The sequence below is a fragment of the Falco biarmicus genome, chromosome 6 (assembly GCF_023638135.1).
Source record: "Falco biarmicus isolate bFalBia1 chromosome 6, bFalBia1.pri, whole genome shotgun sequence".
Classification (NCBI taxonomy): domain Eukaryota; kingdom Metazoa; phylum Chordata; class Aves; order Falconiformes; family Falconidae; genus Falco; species Falco biarmicus.
The window spans coordinates 77,504,463-77,525,368 of NC_079293.1; the positions used below are offsets into that span (position 1 = coordinate 77,504,463).

General features: G+C 43.2%; 1 protein-coding gene across 1 annotated transcript; it reads left to right on the plus strand.

Annotated features, from left to right (window-relative positions):
- The first annotated feature begins 1,877 nt into the window (after positions 1-1,877).
- On the plus strand, positions 1,878-19,823 carry LOC130151905 (meprin A subunit alpha-like). Its single transcript, XM_056344690.1, has 14 exons — positions 1,878-2,508; positions 2,594-2,618; positions 2,705-2,758; positions 3,617-3,657; positions 3,769-3,847; positions 4,157-4,274; positions 5,831-6,006; positions 9,014-9,235; positions 10,226-10,375; positions 13,044-13,259; positions 14,172-14,630; positions 15,798-15,971; positions 16,532-16,733; positions 17,096-19,823. Exons 1-14 carry the CDS (start codon positions 2,440-2,442, stop codon positions 17,241-17,243), a joined length of 2,133 nt encoding a protein of 710 aa, XP_056200665.1. The 5' UTR covers positions 1,878-2,439; the 3' UTR covers positions 17,244-19,823.
- The last annotated feature ends 1,083 nt before the right edge of the window (positions 19,824-20,906 follow it).

Consider the following 20,906-nt stretch of genomic DNA (forward strand, 5'->3'; position numbering starts at 1 on the left):
CAAGCAGCACAGGGGGACAAGGTATGGGGGTTGCAGTCAGTTCCTTACGCATTATCTCTGCTGCTCCTTCCTCCTTCCTCTCTTCCCCTACTGCAGCGCGGGGTCCCACTCATGGGAGACAGTCCTTCATGAACTTCTCCAACGTGAGTCCTTCCCACGGGCTGCAGTTCTTTATGAACTGCTCCAGCATGGATCCCTTCCATAGTGGTCCTTCAGGAACAGACTGCTCCAGCATAACCCAGACCCCACAGCGCTGCAGGTCCTGCCAGGACCCTGCTTCAGCGTGGGCTCTCCATGGTTTCAGGAATTCCTTTGGGGCACATGCCCCTGCCCCGGTGTGGGGCCCTGCGGGCTGCGGGGGGGAGCTGCCCCCCGGGGGCTCCGTGGGCTGGGGGCACAGCCTGCCCCGCCGGGGGCTGCGCTGCGGGCTGGGGGGAGCCGCTGCTGCGGGGCCTGGAGCCCCCCGGCCTCCCCCTGCCCTGGCCTGGGGGCTGCAGGGCTGCGGCTCTCATGTTTTCTCACTCCTTTCTCCAGCTGCTGTTGTGCAGCAATTTTCCCGCTTTCTTAAATACGTTATCACAGAGGTGCTGCTAACGTTGCTGAGAGGCTCAGCTTTGGCCAGTGGTGGGTCCGTCTTAGAACCACCTGAAACAGGCCCTGTCTGACATGGGGGAACTTCTGGCATCTTCTCACGGAAGCCACCCCTGTAGCCCTCCTGCTACCAAACCCTTGCCACGTGAACTGAATATGGGACGCATTTGGGGATGCATACATAGGGCAAGGTGCTAAATGAATATATTAAATGGCATGAGTATAACATGAGATGGCTGCGTGACCATTGTCCTCTGCAAACTCATATCTATGCCTACAGAATTACTTACCCTTAGACATCCTCTTTAGTTCCTTGGATAATTTTTAAGTTAAAGGCACTAAAAATCCCCAAGGGGTTTTCAAACTGCTCTGATTCTGCTTCAGTTTTTTGTTCCTTTCTCACACACACTGCAAATAATGGCCTTTGTGCTGCACTGTGATTCCCTTTGCTCACCTGTGAAAACTGCCTTTACATGATGCACCTTGAGACATACTCTCCTTTACTAGTAGTGTGTCCTGTTCTGCTTAGGTATCATTGTCTTTCAAATTAATAGTCCATAAAAGCAAGTGCTGAAGAAGATCCACATATGCTAGGTGGAAGATCAGTCCTCTGGGGCCCTTCCTCAAGAAAAGAAAAGATTTCTGTACTTATTCCTCTGCAATGTGATCTCATACAAATAGTGTCCTACTTATATCTGTTTGGAGGATCTGTTCCCTAGGTTGAAGGACTGACTGCTTTCTAGGGCAGGGTAGTCACTGGCCATGGGCACATTTCCTACTCAAAACCTACTTTCATTTGAGGCTTCTTCACACTGAAGTCCGGTATGTCCCACCAATACCGCTGGGAAGCAGCGTGTGAGGCACCTCCGCAGCACTCCTCTTCCTACGCCAGACCCTCTGTATTGTGCTGTGTGGGGTGGTGTCTGTGGCACCAGCCTCTTCCTACCTGATTACTGAACAGAGAGGTGGACATACTCACCTTCAGCACTTGTAATTTCAGACGTAAAATAAGGGAGCAGGATTCAGTTGAGTAAGTTTAAAGCACTAAGACACTCCAGGACATTTGCAAGATGATAACAGGTATGATGCAGGGCCCATGGGAGTTCTAGAGCTTTCTGGAGCCTTGGCTCAGTTAGCCCATGTGTCCTCACTGACCCATGTCCCCTGAGGAAGAAGACAGCAAAGTACAGGGCTAGACTTTGACATCTCTGAAACCCACCAGCACAGAAAGGGGCATCAAGCTGGAAGGTCAAGGCTCTACTGATACACATGACTGCCTCTGGAGCCAAAGTGGCATGCTGTGCACTGGGGCATCAGTCCTGGGATGGGCTCAGTTGTGGGAAAACACTGTCGGGGCATTCATAATCATACCTCTTTTATCTCTAATCTTTACAATGTGATGTTAATTATTAATTGAAAACAGTGTTGGGCCAAATTCTAATGTCCCTGCAGTGCTATAAACCCAGAATAATTCTGCTTAAGCTTGTGGCTTTCCTCCTGCGCAGTGGAGATCACAACGCTGACAGATAACCAGCGCAGTGGAAGGAGTCAGCAACTTTGGGCTGGGTTGAGATCTTCTGGCACAAAGTCTGGGTGGGTCTTTCACCAGCTGCACTGGGGACATGAAGTTATCGCATTCCTCTCTGCAACATTTCTCCAAAGTGGACTTAGGTAATTGATAACAACAGTGCCATCACGTGCCATTTAGGAGGAAAATCTTGCTGTTATAATAATGTTACACAGGTGGAAAGTTTGAAGCTGGTTGGCTGATCTTTTATGGAAAGGTCAGAGACATGTCTTATATATTGCAAGAGATGAGAGGGACCACATTCTTTTTCCATTGCAAAAATGGGCTCCAGCATCTTCCCACTCTGCTTAGCACTTCTATTACATCATGTTTATGGTACTCCAGTCTCTGTAAGTAGAAAACTGATTTCCACAGGCTCCTCTCATTCCAGAGACATCTCATACCTTATACTGGTTGTATTTTATTCTCTTTCAGGTCACACACCTCTCTAGTGAAGCTGGTAAGTGCTCTGCAACCTGGTTTGAGTTTTGAAGCATTTTCTTCTTCTTACTGTGTGCCACGCATAACGTTTTGTCTGTCTTGCAGCAGCAGATGCTGATGCTGGTGAAATAATCAAAGATATTCCACACATAAACTTAGGTGAGTTCACGTCCAAATTCTTATAAGGCCTGAAAAACTGTGAGCAAAATGCTGGATTTTCAATATTGAAAAAAAGATGTGGGTGGCTAATGGTTAGGTAGTTCATGGTGCAAGAAAAATATGACTGAGCTCTGAATTTGCTTCCTCTGGCTATCACACATGAATCCATCAGAGAGCTGTAACCCTATGTAAACAAGGGATGCAGATGCCTTTAACTTCTGAAGTTTGGGCAAACCCACGATGTTAAGGCAGTAACACACTGTATCACTTGGAAAGGCTCTGGAGTCCCACCATCATTTCCCCCCTATCTCTCTATGATTTTTATAAAGTTTTACAGTGTGGAAAATAGCTTAGATGTTTATTGAGCTTCTGTATAAATGGCAAGGAAATTAAATGGAAAAGACACAACACATGTACTGCCTTCCTCTATTTTTTTTTATTATTATTATTTTCTGTAATGCAAATTTCCATGTATCCTTTGATGGTGCACTGTACATGATTCTCCATGATGCATTACTCAATATAACCATATTCTCTAGAGTACTGTCTCACTGCCTGACTGTTGCCACTGCTTGATTGCAAGCAAGAGGTTATCAAACTAGACAGGGATAATGGTGGCCACCAGATTTCTGCCACCAAAAATGCAGACATTGCTGAGCGGCAAATATTGAGTAGAAACTACTGTTACTTTTAGGCCTGTCCCTATATTTCAGTGTAAAAAGGCTGGTCCTCCTTTATTTTCTGTAAATGCCCAAGGACATTAACGTTGCATAAATAGGTTCCATATGGTTTTTAAGGTGAAATAAATTTGCTATTTGATATTTCATTTACATTATCTTTCATTAAATTACTTTTCAGCTGCTGGACTGGACCTCTTTCAGGGTGATATCTTGTTGTCTGTAAGTAATTAAAAACTTTATACCTATCACTTGTTCTAATTGTGGGTTTTGGTACAAATCAGCCCATCTCCCTACAGCAGATGTATCACCAGCTGTTCATTCCCTTTTCAGCAAAATCAGCGAAATGCCCTAAGAAATGAGATTTACAGATGGAAGTTCCCCATTCCTTATATTCTGGGTGATAACCTAGGTAATGCAGATACTTCATTCAAATTTTATTTCCAATCCTTATTTGTACTGGAGTCACTGTGATGAAAAATTTGCCTTTTTCAGAACTGTTTCTCTCACATTAAAATTCACTAATAACTAGATGGCTCCTTTATATCAAAACCTTCCTCCCTCCCCCATTTCTTCTACAACTATCGTAAAACAAAACAGAACTTAATCAAATTCAATCATTTCTCCCATGAAGTCCCATGCGTATATGTGTGCATACCTTACCTATCCAGGGTGAATGATCTGCAGTGTTAAAGGTGCTTTCCCGATGTATGTTTTCCAGATCTGAATGCCAAAGGAGTAATTCTCCAAGCGTTTGAAATGTTCCGTCTTAAGTCTTGCGTTGATTTCAAGCCCTATGGAGGAGAGAGAACCTACATATTCTTTACAAAAGAAGATGGGTAAGGGTTATATCAACTTCTGTTTTGCTGTGTAGAAGCAGTGGAGAACTCATTCCATTTGACTTCAGAGGTGTAAAAGTTTAGTCTAAGTTTGTTGTCAGCAGAGAAAAAGAGGCCACTGAGAAAGCAACCCATCTTACCTTCGTAAAGGCAAAGCTTGCAAGCAGCTGCCTCCCTCTGCTGACTGCAGGGGATATTTAGACGATGAACTTGGAATGGTCATCTGAGGTTTATTTAGGTGGTTACCCTTCGTTGAGGTGAATCCCAGCATCACTGGGTTTTCATCAGCTGCTTCCCCTTTCCTACCTAGGGTTGTTTTCCATGTCACTGCTGGGTGAAATGACCTCCATGTACATCCTCTTAAGTTATCAAGGATGTGAATAGCCAGAATTTAGGCTCTGAAATCTTTGGAAGACAGGTCAAAAAAAGCTGTGGAAACCCAGTTTATTGTAGTTTTGCTATTGTTTTGATATGGCTCTTCAATGAAAGGTTTTCCTAAATCTGAAAGTGTTTTATACTCGGAGATTCAGGTTTTGAGGAACTGGGAAGATTTATTTTATTTCCTACATCTAAATGTGTTTTGAAAGAACAGAGAAAAGCACAAAAATATTCTCACTTTATCAGCTGTGGATATTTCTTGTTCTCCCAGAACTGCATAAACACCTATAGGCACTGATATTTCTGCCCTCAGCTCTTCCTTGGGTAATGTCCTGTGACACTGCTCTTACAAGACTGCAAGCACGATGTTTTTTGACAAGCTGCTGCTAAAGAGCCTGGAACTGGAAACTCCCTGGCAGCAGCTATTCAAAAGACCATATGCTCAAGCTCTTTGTTTTCAGCACCCACATTAGTGTGTTCCAAGCTCCTTCAACAAACTCAACTGGACGCTGTTTTGTGATGTCCAAATGAATATACGGTCCCAGCAGACTCTCTTTAGCAGTTGCTTCTCACATCACCCTTGTGCTGCCCTTAAAAGTTCCCAATGAATTGGCTGAGAAGCTCCTTCCCTCCTCAACCATGGTTAGCTTCTGCTGAGTCACGGGTGAGGGGCTGGGCCTGCACAGAAAAAGGTAATTTCACATCTATGGCCAATGCCTTGCCTAGCTGCTGTTAACAAGGACAAAATGCTGCTATTCTAAGTCCTCCTAAATGTTTTCTCTAGCCCAAGTGTCTGCAAAAAAGCTCAGCCTGTCTTGATGACTCTTCTGTTTTTATGTATGTGTTATGTTTCTTCGCATGTTTCTTGGCAAAATGGCAGCTGATATAAGGCTAAACTTTGGTGGATCTCAAAAATCAGGGGAGAGCTTGTCTGACAGAGGGTAGGTAAAATGCTGGCCTCATGCAAGTGGCAGTGAATATGTCATTGGGGCTTAGTCTGTTTTCAGAGCAGACTATCTGTAGAGTATCAAGGCATCCGGTCAGCATCCAAGTAATGATTTATGTGACTCCTTTTACATTTAAACCATTTTTAATATTACTTAAAATTCAGTGAGCAGACTGAAAATGTCAATGCAGAGAAGAAAACTACTTAACGGACAGTAAGATCTCTCTCTCAGGTGTTGGTCCCAGGTGGGGGACCTGCAGACTGGGCAGAACCTCTCTATTGGGGCACGGTGTGACTACAGAGCAATTGTGGAACACGAGCTCCTGCATGCTCTGGGGTTTTACCATGAGCAGTCGAGGATGGACCGGGATGACTATGTCACAATCTGGTGGGATGAAATTATTACAGGTAGGTTTGACCTTCAAGTCAGATTTTGTATAGTGCAAATTCATCAGTATCTTATTTTCCCATCTAGATTTTAAGATTTTCTTAAAGATATGATTTTAGAAACAGTGCGCCACACCTGAGACCACTGTAAACCAATCCATAGATGTAGCAGGATTGTGATACATCTTCTCTGGTCAAAGACCAGACACTGTCTAAGGCCAGAAGAGAGAAGCCCAGCTTGGAAGTCAGAGGGCTTTATCTCCCCTTGGCTCCAGGACTGGTCTGCTCTCCGATTTTGAACCAATCAGTTCTCCTCTCTATAAGTCTTTTCTCTCGCTGCATAATGCAAATTGTAAACTTACTGGGATGGTGACCTTTAAGGTGGCTCTTCTTTAATCAAAGGTCTTCTCAAAATCTGAAAGGTTTTTATACACAGAGATTCAGGCTTCCCTGAAACCAGAAAGATTTGCTTCGTACATGAAGGACCCTCAAAGTGACTATCACATGGGACACATAGAATAGGTCTCTGTCCTGCACTTCTGCCCAGTGTGTCTCTGCAGGTTCTTGTCTTCAGGTTTAATATCATCAGATTCAGTGGCTTTATGAGTTTCACCAAAGTCTCTGCAGCCCCTGTGGTCCCTAGGCAGTTTCTCTTGCTGTCTCCTGTGAGGTCTGGTTCTTTACTCCTTAACGATTGCTTATTTGAAAAAGAATGAATGGGAGCCTATAACAAGTTCTGGAAGGCACGGTAGCAAAGACACCAGCCATAACCTCCTGTTCCCAGTAGTGGAGCTTTGCAATGATGGTGATGGTGCCAATGCAGAGAAATTGCTTACGCTTTGTGTGGACAAAGCGATTACTTCAGTCTTCAGGGTTATGCACACAGCATCGTTGCAAATAAGTGAAAAATACATGAAAAATAAATACATGAAGAATAGTCATCAGAAAGCAACAAGGTTTAGGGAATGCTGTGTTCTCTTTTGAATAGATAAGAACTGCTGGTACAAGCAATTTCTGCTGACCTCTAAAAGCAGTATCTGATTATTTTGAATTGCTCCAGGTTGAATGGCTTTGTGCGCTACTGCTTGCCTCTACCCTGTAATTTGCAGTGTCTTTTGGGGTGGCTGAACAGCACATGGGATGAGGATTTTGGTTTTGAAAACCATTGTTTTTATTGCTAGGAGCAGCACTAAACCCAATTCACCTTATTACTAACTTGATCTTACCTTGAATCATGGTGATGAAGATGGTGGTGATAGTAGTATCTAGACTGACTTTTGGGCCCCTTTTTTCTGTGCACTGTCACTAGCCATCTCCAAAGCAAGTCTTACAGTATATTATAAAACACTATTGTGAGCTCCATGATATACAGAGGTATGGAAAAGCTCAAAAAACCAGTGCCAGTTCTTCATGCATTCTTTCTTGGCTTTTTTTCCCCTCCAAAATTATCAATTAATCCTCTTAACTTATCTGTGATGTATTCAGTAGCCACAAATCTGTAACACCAGAGAAGTGATACAAATGATGGACTTCAGTGTGACACTGTTCTGAATGAGTCCTGGTGCTGACCTGATGTCACTGCAGTCAATTCCTATATCCTGTAGGTTTCTATCCATATTAAAAAATCACATTTTCCAGTTAGGCAAATTCATTAGGTAGAAAACTTCTGCTGAAGCCATTTGAAAGATGTTTGCCTCTCTAAAGGGAAATAAGGCTGATATGACAATGCTCTGTGTGTGTGTTTGTGAGCATCTGTTCCTGCATTAGTGATCTGCAACCCCAAATTTAATAGCATGGTAGCAGATTTTGCCATAACGCATTTTCATAAACTGCAATGCAGATAGCTGGCTGGTAAAAGAAGAGATCCCCTATTCCCGTTGCTATTGACAGAAAAGCTAATAATCTTACTAGACTTCAGAGAAAACACACAAGACAGCTTAATGCAATTGCCAATTTGCTGTACGGTTTATTTCTTCTAAAAACACCAAGAAGTTACCCTTTACCTGGTCGCAATCTTAAAAGCCAGCACCATTACACATACCTGTGTCCTGCCAAGATTTTTTCCCCAGCTATAAAAAGTGATAGCACTTGGTTAGCAAGATTCTCACCCTTTTTGATAAAAGGTGCAATTCAATTATCTGTAAAAAAATCAATCCCAAGCTCTTATACAATCTCAGGCCTTGGACTGAAGACCTTTGTGCCCAGAGTGGACCTGCAGAAGGGAAGGGCAGCCTTTACACAGAGAAGCTGTAATTATCCACCAGTGCAGTTATGTGCTGTTTCTTCTTGGAGAAAGAATGCTAAATATTCTGAAAATATGATTTGTAGTTGGAAATGCTGGCAATCTCTCTTTACTTCCATACTAAATTACATGAAATGGCTCCTTCTCTTTGCCCTAGCAGAAATCTTCATAATGAAAAACTTACTCTAAGGACAAATTACTTCACCAAGAAACCATAAGAAACATGTTTCCAAAAGATATTTCAACATCATAGTTGTATTGGCAATCTAGGGCAAAAAATCTTTGTTTTCTTTTTTTTTTTCCCCTGGAATTGCTAACATATTCTTTGCTTCAAAGAACAGAACCTGGAGGCACTCCAGGACTGTCATACTTGTCCCCTTAATAAGTGGAGGGCTTTAGGGCTTCTCCTTGTCCGTATATGATCTAATATCCTGGGAAATGTTTGCATCAGTGTTCACAGCCTCTGGAATGGAGTACATTAACCCTTAAATTTAATCCCTCAGGATGCTTACTATTAGACCATCTGATCTGACCTCCTATATATCCCATTCTTTACATCTCATTGATATTTGATTTTGAACTTACTGAAGGCACATGCTGCAATCTAAAGACACTGCTTTGTTGTCCAAATGACTTCATTAAAAAATCTTGCTAGATTTGAATATTTTATTGTAATTTTTTTCATGTGTATCAATTCCGCCTTGGAAAACTGCATCCAAGTGACCATGCCAAAGGCATTTCCTTTACCATTTTCTCTGAAAATCAATTTTTCTGTTCCTTCACCAGGCAAAGAGCACAATTTTCTGAAGTACGATGACAGCTACATCACTGATCTGAACACCCCCTATGATTATGAGTCACTGATGCACTATGAACCTTTTTCATTCAACAAAAATGAAAGCATCCCCACAATCACAGCAAAGATACCAGAATTTGATGATATAATTGGACAACGTCTGGACTTGAGCGCTATTGACCTGGAAAGACTGAATCGCATGTATAACTGCAGTAAGTCATAACTTAACCATGGCCACCTTTCTTTGTTTATACTTAAGCCTGGCTGGCTCACCTCTCTTATGGCTCTAAAACCACGAAAATTCTTCTCAGGTGCTCCTGAGGAGGTATGGGAGAGGACATGTGGTGAAAAGACCCAGATTTTCTATTCCCTCCTCATCCCTCTCTGGCCCTGCTTACTGTCATTACTTTTGTAAAAGTCCAATTAGTCGATGAAAGTCAATCCATTCATATATTTTCTTCATTGTTGCTCCTAGGGGTTCAGACATGAGGTTGTGTTCTGCTGGTGTGTGTGCTTTTGTGAGGTGAATACAACTGTACTTTGTCCTCTTTGACATTTGGTCTGAATTAGATTATTTTGCACCTGAGATTGGCTAAATCTAGAATTTGACACCATCTACTTGGTTGTTAAGCTGATTGAAGATATTATCACCACATATGACTGTTAGCAAGATGTTGTTGTCCCCAAGTATCTGTCAACAGAAGCATCAACTTGTAGATAAACTCAGCTAAACCAGCCTAAGGTAACTTGAGTGGACTTTGCTTGAAGTGGAAGGACAATGCTCATGCTCATCAAGCAGATGAGCCATAAGGAACAATAACCTCCAGCTGAGGAGCAGTTAAATACACCACCACCACTGTTCACAAAGTGACTTGTCTCTCTATGGCTTATGAGCAGTAACAAAGGGCCACCATCAGTCCCTGTGGTTCAGCTGCTGCATCAGAGTTTGTCAGCCTTCTGCAAATGTTGTCTTTATGCAGGGAATCCCTCCAGGAATCAAATATTTTTTGATCAAAATATTTGCCTTCTTTTTGATCAAAATCAAAAGTCCTCTTTTGAGTCTTTGGGCTCACATCTTCTGTGAGTTGTCTTCTCTACATGATGTCTATACTAATGAAAAGAACAGCCCCCCCAAAAAAATCAGAGCAGAAATTTTAATGAATACTATATTGGTGGTAACCATGTGTGTGGTTTTTTTCCAGCTTCAACTCACACTTTTTTGGACCAATGTTCTTTCGAGTTTGACAATATCTGTGGCATGATTCAGGGAGCCAGAGATGATCTAGACTGGATCCATCAACAGAGCGGTGCTACAGGGCAGGATGACCACACGCTTTCTGGGCGCTGTAGAGGTAATAACAAAGTCACAGAACACTTTCCTATGGGAAAGAGGTTAGCCGGAGCAATGGTCCCTTGTGCACATCTGTACTGGTCTGTGTTTTTTAAATACAGTGTCTTTAAAACTTTCTCTGAACCTGTCATTGTAGTCAACCATCGAGAAAACCCATCCTTGACTACTCCGAAAACACAGAATTAAATGACTGTATTTAAGATGCTACCCAGCAGACATCTGAGTTGCAGTGTTTCTAGTTAAGCAAAAAGCCCTTTTCATTTTATGTGTCTTGACCCTGCAAGTGTGAGTTTATGGTTGCACTTGTGCTTTCATTAACTTTTTTCAACGTAATGGAATGTTGTCCACAGCAGCAAGATGAAAAGGGACAAAGAACAGTTTCAGCTAAAGGCCTTTTAAATACAACCTGGGAAAGGATTTATGGCAACTTCCAAAGTCTGAGTAAGAGTTTTGTTACCCCATGATAAGAATGAAACAGCACTCACAGCCACTCATAAACGTTGTGTTTGCAAAGCAAATGATAAGCTTGAGGAATGCTGCTTCTGGAGGTAGAAGAAAATTGCAAAGTATGTTATGATAGTTTAGGGATAATTTTTTTTTTCGCATGGTAATTTCACCATTTTTCAAAGGACAAAAACCTCAAAAAAGGGTAGGGTCAACCCTGGTCACAGTTGCAGGGTGCTAGCTTACAGGTGAAAATAAAGATTCAATCCCAACAGGCAGCTCTGAAAAGCAAGGCCCTGGTTTGTCATTATTTAGACATGGCAAACTACTACAGACTCCCAAAAAACTCCCAAAAAGATTTGTGGTAAATCTTACCTAAGTACAGTGTGAAGGGATCCTAGCCTAAAACACATTCACTTGTGCTTTGTTACTCTTTGATAAAGCAAAACTTTGACTTGCTGCACTTGGGAGCAAATTATTACCCTTGTGTGACCCTCCTTCAACCTCTTACTACACTGGTACTTGTCGATCAGGTACAAGAATGCAATATGAGTCTCAGGTCCTGCCCCCGGGTCACAGCAACCCCAGGCAGCGCTACAGGCTGGGGGCAGGGGGCTGGGAAGGTGCCTGGTGGGAAAGGGCCTGGGGGTGCTGGTCAGCAGCCGGCTGGGCATGAGCCAGCTGTGTGCCCAGGTGGCCCAGGTGGCCATCAGCATCCTGGCTGGTATCCGAAAGAGTGTGGCCATCAGGAGCAGGGCAGTGCCCGTCCCCCTGCGCTGGGCACCGGTGAGGCCGCCCCTGGACCCCTGTGTTCAGCTTTGGGCCCCTCACTGCAGGGGGACGTGGAGGGGCTGGAGCGTGTCCAGAGCCGGGCAGGGGGCTGGGGCAGGGGCTGGGGCACAGGGCTGATGAGGAGCGGCTGAGGGACCTGGGGGGGTTCAGCCTGGGGAAGAGGAGGCTCAGGGGGGACCTTATCGCTCTCTACAACTATATGAAAGGAGGCTGTGGACAGGTGGGGGTAGGCCTCTTCTCCCAGATAACAAGCAATAGGACAAGAGGAAATGTCCTCAAGTTGTGTCAGGGAAGGTTTACTTTGGATATCAGGAAAGATTTCTTCGCTGAAACAGTTGTCAAGCGCTGGAACAGGCTGCCTGTGGAAGTGGTTGAGTCACCCTCCCTGAAGGTATTTTAAAGACGTGTAGACGTGGCACTTAGGGACATGGTTTAGTGGTGGACTTGGCAGTGCTGTGTCAATGGTTGGACTTGGTGATCTTAAAGGTCTTTCCAATCTAAAAGATTCTGTGATTCTATGATTCTATAACTCAAGAAAACCACTTGACAGCTTCTAGAAGTACATGCTCCTAACCCTCATCTGACTTTTTACATTATTTCCTCTCCTTTTTTTTCCTGTTACAGTTCAATTGTCACTGAAAAATGGTTCATCTGAGTTGTTTGAGATTATTAAGTAAAACCCAATCTGTCTGAAGCAAGCACTTCACTTACACTTATGCTTTAGCATCTAGTGACTAAGTACAAAATAAATATTGACATTATCTGAAGAGTTAATGGAGAGGGGTAGGTGCCTCTGAGGACCTCCAGAGTGTCTATATGAATTGCATGAGTAAGGAGTGCATCTCCTTTTGGAAACCTTCAAAGAGTCATTGACTCCACCAGGACTTTAGACATTTTTGAAGAACTGGTTCTGCAGTCATCTTGAGTGGGGACAAATTTTAGGTTTTTAACACAGATGGATCATATTTTGCCCAAATAGATTCACGTCTTGGGTTTTTGACTTCTTACTGGCTAAACTGAAGGAGGGAAAGTACAGCCTAACTTTTAGAGAGGAGCTGGCAGCCTGGCTCTGGATTCAAAACCTGCCTTGATGTGACTCTGTGTAACCTGCTCTTGGTGAATCTGCTTTAGCAGAGAGTTGGACTACATGATCTCGGGAGGTCCCTTCCAACATGACCGTTCTGTCATTCTGTGATTCGGTAATACAAAATTGACATAAGCTGCCAGCGATGAGTTCCATATATATGCTAAGCTACTAGTCCTTTCCTTATCCTGGTCTGGCTTGGCTGGTTATCATATACCATTTCTTGTACTATTTATGTAAGTACTACACTTATGCCTGCTAGAAGAGTGGAGTTGAAATGACAAATTGACAGCACGCAGCTAGCAGGAAATCTGGAAAGAGACAGTGACACTCCACACTTCCTTCACAGACGCTGGCTTTTTCATGTACTTCAGCACCAGCTCTGGCAAGGCAGATGAGGTGGCAGTCCTAGAGTCCCGAATCCTTTATCCAAAGAGAACTCAGCAGTGCCTCCAGTTCTTCTATAAGATCACAGGAAGCCTTTCTGACAAGCTGGTCATCTGGCTTAAAGAGGATGACGGCACTGGAAATGTTCGTAAAATGAGGAAAATTCAAACCTTTCAAGGTAATTCTGGAAATGTGAGTTACATATAGAATACTACGGGGGGTGGGGGTGTGGGGGTGGAAAGTTGTCTTACTGAGTCTGTAAATGCAGTGGATTGCCTCAGAAATCAAAAGATTTTCCGGAAGGTACCAGAATATTTTGTAATCTGGCTAAGGATTTTGGTATTATGTGAGGGCATCTATTAGCGGAACTGGAGGCTGTAAGAATGCAATTTAGGTGCTCCACAGCAGAAGTCACAATGTTCCTAATGATACACCCAGTGACTTAGAGGGACCAAACTGTGCTGGAGATCAGTTAACTAGATCTCCACCTGCTGTTATATGATCTAACGGTGAGCTGGTCAGGTGTAAATATTTGTGCTCATCTGCAGTCAGTAAGAATCCCAGCCTGATTTTTATATGGCTGGAAATATAAAACCATATGTCATTTTGGAAATGTGAACTGAGTTCCCACTTTGGCTGATTCTGCTAAACTGGACAAATTCAGCCACTGTGGCACTATGTGTTTATGTTGTCAAAACTCAAGACCTGTGATGACGTGTCTGTATCAAGCTGCAGCAGCTTGCGGGGAAGGGTAAGTCCCTGGAAAAGTGGCAGCAGCCATTAATTCCAACGGGTCACTGACTCCCGTCCACTTGCTGTGTCTCGGCCTTTAGCCTGCTGCCCTTTATACGAGAGACTGTCATCTACTAATGAGTGAAGAGTTCCTAACAGAACGTGTCCAAAGTGTTTAGTTGATAAGGCAATGTTAGTGTATTATAAACACACTACTAACTTAAGTTGTCTGGTATTCAGGCCTCTGGGAGAGGTCTAGTTGTCTAAAAATGCAGCTGGAATGGAGGGCTAGGAATAAGCTGCTTCACAATGTCAGTTCCCATGCTGATGGCAACGTTTTGCTTTCCTTTTACCAAAGCGGATAATGACTCTGACTGGAAAATTGCCCATGTGACCCTCAATGCCCAGAGGAAGTTCCGTTATCTCTTCCAAGGACTAAAGGGTGACCCCAGCTCTTCAGCTGGTGGGATTGCTATCGACGATGTCACGCTGACAGAGACCCCCTGTCCCACAGCTGTGTGGGTCATTCGGAATTTCAGCCAAATCCTCCAAAACGCATCCAGTGATGTTATTCAAAGCCCCCGGTTTTATAGCCCTGAGGGTTACGGTTTTGGTGTGAGTTTGTATCCCCACTCCACGATCAGCGGCTACACTCGCATTGCCTTTCACCTGTGCAGTGGAGAGAACGATGGTGTTCTGGAGTGGCCAGCTCTGAACCGCCAAGCTGTACTCACTGTGCTGGACCAGGACCCTGACGTCTTGAAAAGGATGTCCTCTAGCAAAAGCTTCACCACAAGCAACAATCAATTTATCTCAGGTAAGTGATGACTTCCTGGAGGAGTGGTGAAAATGGGAGCCAAAGAATCCAAATCAGAGGACTGGGTGTAGGACTCAGAGCTGGGCAACTTTGGTTGCACTTTCCAGTTTGGGACACTTCCCTGTGTATGACTCAGAATTCCTGTCTGAGAAAGATCTTCTAATGAGAAAAGTGATGCATAGAAGGTCGATGTTACCGTGAACAATCCCTGGGATATCTGAATTTTACTCTAAATAAAGAGCTCTCCTAGGAGTTGGCATTTCTCATTCTACCTGTGGTTTACCTGTTATAATAACTGAGTATCACCACAGGGTGGTGCAATGCCAGCAGGGTGTTGAATTCTTTTATTAAATCAACAATAAGTTAAGTTAGAACTGCATTTTGGAGGCTTGATTAACTTGAACACACATGGTCTGAATGCACAGCGTTCACATTGTAGCTATATTCAAGAAAAAAATAGCTGAAAACATCTGTAACATCAGTCTACAGCATTTGAAGCCTGACTTGCTTGGCAGGGTGTAGACTGCAGATTATGAACTCTTTCACACAGAGACTACCTTTTGACTCCAGGTTTATATAGCATGTAGCACCATAGTTCCACATCCAGCCCTAGGATTTCCCAAGAATGTGTTAATTCAAAGAAATAAGCACTATGGGACAGTACTGAGTTTGGTACAGAATAAAATACTAGAGATGAATGAATCTCCACCCTTCTTCACTTTTTCCAGTGGAAGTTTAGCACACACTTTTTCAGTAAAAGGTTTTAAACCTGAGGTATGAATATGTTTAACAGAAACATAGCGATGAACAAAATCTGCTAAATTCTATAGGTACTTGAAAACTGATGAGGGTGTGTCCTTACGCAGGAATGAGCTCTTAGCTGGTGACAACGAGGAGGTAGCTTGCATTTGGTTAATCCTCAATGAAAGAGGAGTTGTGGAATTTCCATGCCCTTACATAGACTAAGAGTCCCCATGCAGACCATATCTAAGGATCTGCTGGCACCCATAATTTGTCAGTCCTCTGTGATTTGTTTGGGCATTTCAGCTCTGAACTTGATTTTACAGCATAAATCCCCTTTAACCCCGTAATAGAGAAAAAATTCATGTCATATTTCCAGCTGCAAAACTTAGTGGTTCTTATTCAGCACTCATATTCTCATTGCAGGTACTAATGGAACCTTAATATGGCAGAAACCATCAATTGTTGGAAAATTTGATGCCTCATGCAATTGCTATAGAAGTGTCACCTGGGGGTGGACTAACTTCATATCCCACAGCCAGATGAGACGGAGGAGCTTCCTGAAAAATGATGACCTGATTATTTTTGCAGAATTTAATGGTAAAGACCCTCTTCCTGACTCCCCTTACAAAAATAGGTGATTCTTTCTATCTCTTTTTGTACATTCGAGTAACTATCGCCACCTGTCTCCCAGTCATCTTCTCTTCTAACAGGGATCAACTTTTACAAGAGTTGCTATGTCTTAGTTTCAGGTGGGTGATGTTGATTAAAGTGAGTTCAGAGGAATCTAAATGGCAATGAGTTACTGGAAGTTAACTTCTTAGACACTTTTAAGCACCCTAACCAGCAGCTATGTCCATTTCTAAGCACTGAACATACTCAAAGGCCACCCCCCTTGTGTTAATTTTCAAACAGAACAGCCACACTGGGCATAAATTTTCAAAGTACAGAATACCACTGATTTACCTAACCAGTTACAGTAATTTCAGTATTATTTTCTATCTTGTGCTTTAAATATGCAGACCTTGCTGTGGTATGGCAAGAGCTCTGTAAAGAGCAAATAGCCGAGTACGCTCTGGTACACAAAGCATCCTGTGAAACCCTGGTATGAAGAATACTGAAGAATATCTGATGTCTTCTCTCTTTCCTTTTTTTAAAAGATCTAAGTCACCTTGTTAACACTGAAGTTCCTGTTGAACGTGAACAACCCGCCTTCATGGAAGGCCTTATTCTGGAAAGGCAGAAGAGAGCAGCCCAGGATATGGAGCCCGCTCAAGACCTTTATCTGCAAGACCCGTGTGACCCAAACCCTTGCCAGAATGATGGAGTCTGTGTGAATGTGAAAGGAAAAGCAAACTGCAGGTACCATGGACTGCTTCCCTGCTTGCCTTGATTTTCTTCTGAACCAAGTGATGTAGCTAATAAGTATTCAGAGCTACAGACCTCAGAGGTCTAAGCCACTAGGTTTTCAAGGAACAGTAGGAACAAAACACTTGACCACAGTGACCGGTTTCTACTAGCAGGCATAAGGGGAAGAAAAGAAACCCCATTCTGTGGTGCTTCCAGGGTATGTAAATAGCCTCCAAACAAGGTGGGGATGTTGTGACGTGAACTCCTCTAATGGGAACTGCCTATCCTGGATAGTGAGTGTTAGGACCTTGAGGTGGGCCTATAGGGCAGAATAAAACTCCTGATCCATGTGAATCTGTACTTTGTTGTCCCAGGTGCCCATCAGGACAAGCCTTCTTCTTTATGGGTGAGAGGTGTCAGTCAAGGCAGGTCCATGGGAACATCCTGGGAATGACAGTTGGTGGAGTTGCTGGAACCATTGTCTTAACCATCGTCCTCATTTCCATGATGGCTAGAAGATAAAGAGCTGCAGGAGGATAAATCTCAGCCTGGTATTTTTCCATAGTTTGTTCATAAGACATTTGCTTTCAGTGAAAAATGATGAATACAACTTGCAGAAGATGAGTCAGCATATGGATGAAATGCTCTATCAACAGCTTGGCAGCGATCTGTTTACTCTGTAGGACTTGGCAGTTAAAGAACATCATGTAGAACTGCTGTCTAATGAAAGTTCATACACTGTGCTTCTTGTGTATTCTTTGAATGTTTCGTTTCTTCATCCAACAAGTGGTAGTGCTGAGAGTCCCTGCATTTTCTCTCAACCATGGTTCTAACTTAGATTAAATGACTGGTGGAACCTCTCAAAACACTGGAAAAAGTCACATAGAAGCACATATATTAAGACTCTTGAAATGTTCCTATAGAAATTACTCAAGAAGTCTGAAGGGTACAAATCCACAGCTATGCAAACTACATCAGTACTCATTTTTAATGGAGCTGTGCTGGTTTACGAAAGCTGATTAGCTATTACATAGAATTCATAGTAAACTACTATTACATATTTTTGGGCATTTCTTTAGCAGGGAAATAATTTCACATTAAAGCTTGTTGTCTTTCTAGAAGGTTTCATGAGATAATGTCTTCAAATACTCAAGTGAAAATATTTTCTCTAGGCGTAATCCAAGCTTTTTTAAACATGTCTAAAACTCCCATGATTTCAGCAGGTTCTGGATGAAATGGGAGCAAAGTATCAGTTATCATAGGGTAGGATCTCTAATGGTTACCACTGAATTCATATCTCTTTGGAAATCATTGTCTCAAAAGTCAAGGAGAGGGGTGGGAGTGCATGAAGATAAAGACTGGGTCTGTGGTACTGGAGTGTGCTGGGTAAGGTATTAACACCCTAGAACTTATTGTGGATGGCAGGAAACAACTGATTTAGTATATCCTAAGATCTCTTCTTTCAAGGACTCAAACTGAACTTAACATCAAACATCAAACTGAACTTAAATTAACCAAATATTGTCTAGATACAAGAAAGAAATATTTTACAATGTAAACAGTCATATACCACACTTGAAACTTTGTTAGCCAGGTTTCCTCCAAAAGCAGTTTCTTCTTGTCTGCATATCAGAACTGCAGGAGTTCAGAATGCAAATGGTAAATAATCACAGAGGGTGAAGCTACCTTTGTATTTATCAGATACCTGTCACAAGGGATGGTGGCCAAGGGAAAATGCACTGTCATAGCAGCAGGTTGCACGCAGGGAGCTGGTTTCCACTTGTTTTTACACTTGGATTCATCCTGGTGCTCACACCAGTCCTGTGAGTAGGGACAAACCGTCCATTTAATTAAGGCATTATCAGCAAGTTAGTACTCTGCCTCTCTTATTCTCTGCATCTGGAATAAAATCAAAACAAACATATCAGCTTGGCCTGCAACATGTCTGAGCATCTGGCTGCACCTCACCACAGGCGAGAGGTGGTTGCAGATCTGATTACCTTCTGCCAGCGGGATTAGGGGACTCCCCCTTGGGTCATGGGGGTCTACCACCCAAGCTGACATGCTCATAAAGTATGCAGGGTTATGGAATGAAAGACAAGAGATCCATAAAGATGAATAAAATTATGGGGTGCAGCTTGTTAATTAATGTGTGAGACAGAAAAAACAAAGACAGAGAGGATCCAGTAAAGCCCCAGTTAAATGCTATCCTGCATATAATTTTGGTGTCCCTAAAGGAAAGGCACACTACAAATCTGCTCCTTCACATCCTGCTGGGTCTGGAGTCTTCTCTGGGCTTGTCAGTGCTGCTGGTGGCTGGGTCCAGGGATTTCTTCTCCCCCCATCAGGAATCTGGTTTTGCCCTGCTCTCATCCATCTTCAGAGTTTGCTGGCAGCAAAATGTGATGGTTGGGAAAGACAACAGGGACTGGCTCTGTTCCCTTTGGATGGTGTAACTTTCAGCCTTTGCACTGGAGGGGGAATGCATCCCAGTTCTCCCTTGGCTAGACCCTAGCCCCACTGGCTCCTCATCTTGAGAGTAACAGTGTTCAGAGCATCTCATCAGTGCAGAAAAAATCCCACCAGCATAGCTGCAGTCACTCTCTTCAGACATTCCAGTATCTGCCTCTTCCCTGGGAAACTGTACACACAGTTCATTTTCCTTGGGACCTGAAAATTTTTAGTGTCAAACTTCTCAACACATGCTGAAAAGGAGAAGCCCAAATAAACATATTCAGAGTCTGCTCACCTCCTTGCCTTGGTTCCCAATCAAAGTGCTTTGGTTTACTATCCACTGGGCTTTGTACTGGGTACACTGGGATGCTCTATTACCTGCAACAAGCACTCCAAATATCTCCTAAACATTGCCAACTTAATTTCGTAGACAGTTTCCAGGATCTTTGCAGTTCAGTGTCTCTGCTTGCTTCTTCATTTCCTAGGAGCCCGCATCTCCAGGATCCAGGATTTCTCTGTACTAGCAAAATCCATGTTGGGCAGTCTCTGATGCTTGCAAATGGACACTTGGTTACTCACTAGCAAAAGAGCAAGGCTATTATGGGCAAGGCATAATGCCGATCAGTGCTGGACAAGGCTCTGAATAGAGCACCTAAATCAACTACAGTTGTTGCTGAGCCAACCGCTTGTTTCACTGATGATGGGGAAAATCATCTCACAAAAACTAGGACAGCCTCAGAAGCGGCATGGTCTTTCCTGTGTTGGCTTCCAGGCTGAGTTAACCGACCCATCTTTGATATAGGATTGCAGTTCATGTCATTGGCTTCTCCAGCTTCTGAGTCGATCCAGGAAAGCCACATGGGAATGGATGAAAGGTGCCATGGCTACAGGTGACGTGCGATTTTCTAGAGCTCCTGGAATTCAAGTAAGAGCAATCATCATGGGGTAAATTGTTTCCCGAGTGCAAATGCTGCACTCAGCCCATGAAAAGTCCTACGAGCCTAGGAAAAGTTGGCTGCTAAGCACTGTAGTGTTAGATGGTTCCTCTCTCCAGTGTGTCTGCATTATAATTAACTCATGTACTTTGTGTTCGGTCACTATAGGATGTAGCTGACAGCCTCTCTTGGCTCTTAAGCACTGTGTCTAATAAAGGCAGCTTTGCCACAGTCATTGGAGCAGAATATTGAAAGCACAAGTTTCTAAGGCTCTGAAAATCTATATTTAGGTTCCTTAAATAGGCCTGTACTGAAGGTGCCCAGAAATTTTGACTAACTGTAGTTAACTCAAGCCTGAGATCTGGTTTGATGTGTACCTCTGTATACCAGGTCAGTTCCAGGAAGGCCCCCTAACTCTGACCCTTCAGGAGAAGGACTATGATAAGCCTGACTTACCATCATTAATTTCTCTAGAGAAGTGTTTTTTGGAAACTAGATCAGGTTTTTTTATACTTGTGTTGTATGAAGGAAAAAATGTGCTTTGTGTGCAAATACAAATGGTAGCTGGAGGACACGTAGCTTTTTGTTTCCTGTTCAAACTTGCACCAGGACACTCATTTTCTGAAAAGTAAAGAACTGTGTTTCCAGTTGTCTTTTGCTTAACTTGCACTGCTGGCATGAGAAGTGGGAATTCTGCTGTGGGATGACAAATCCCTTTCTCTCTAACCTCTGCCCACCATTCTTAGTGCCAAACATCATCCTGTGCCCCCAGCCTGTACGGGTGGTGGAGCTGGGT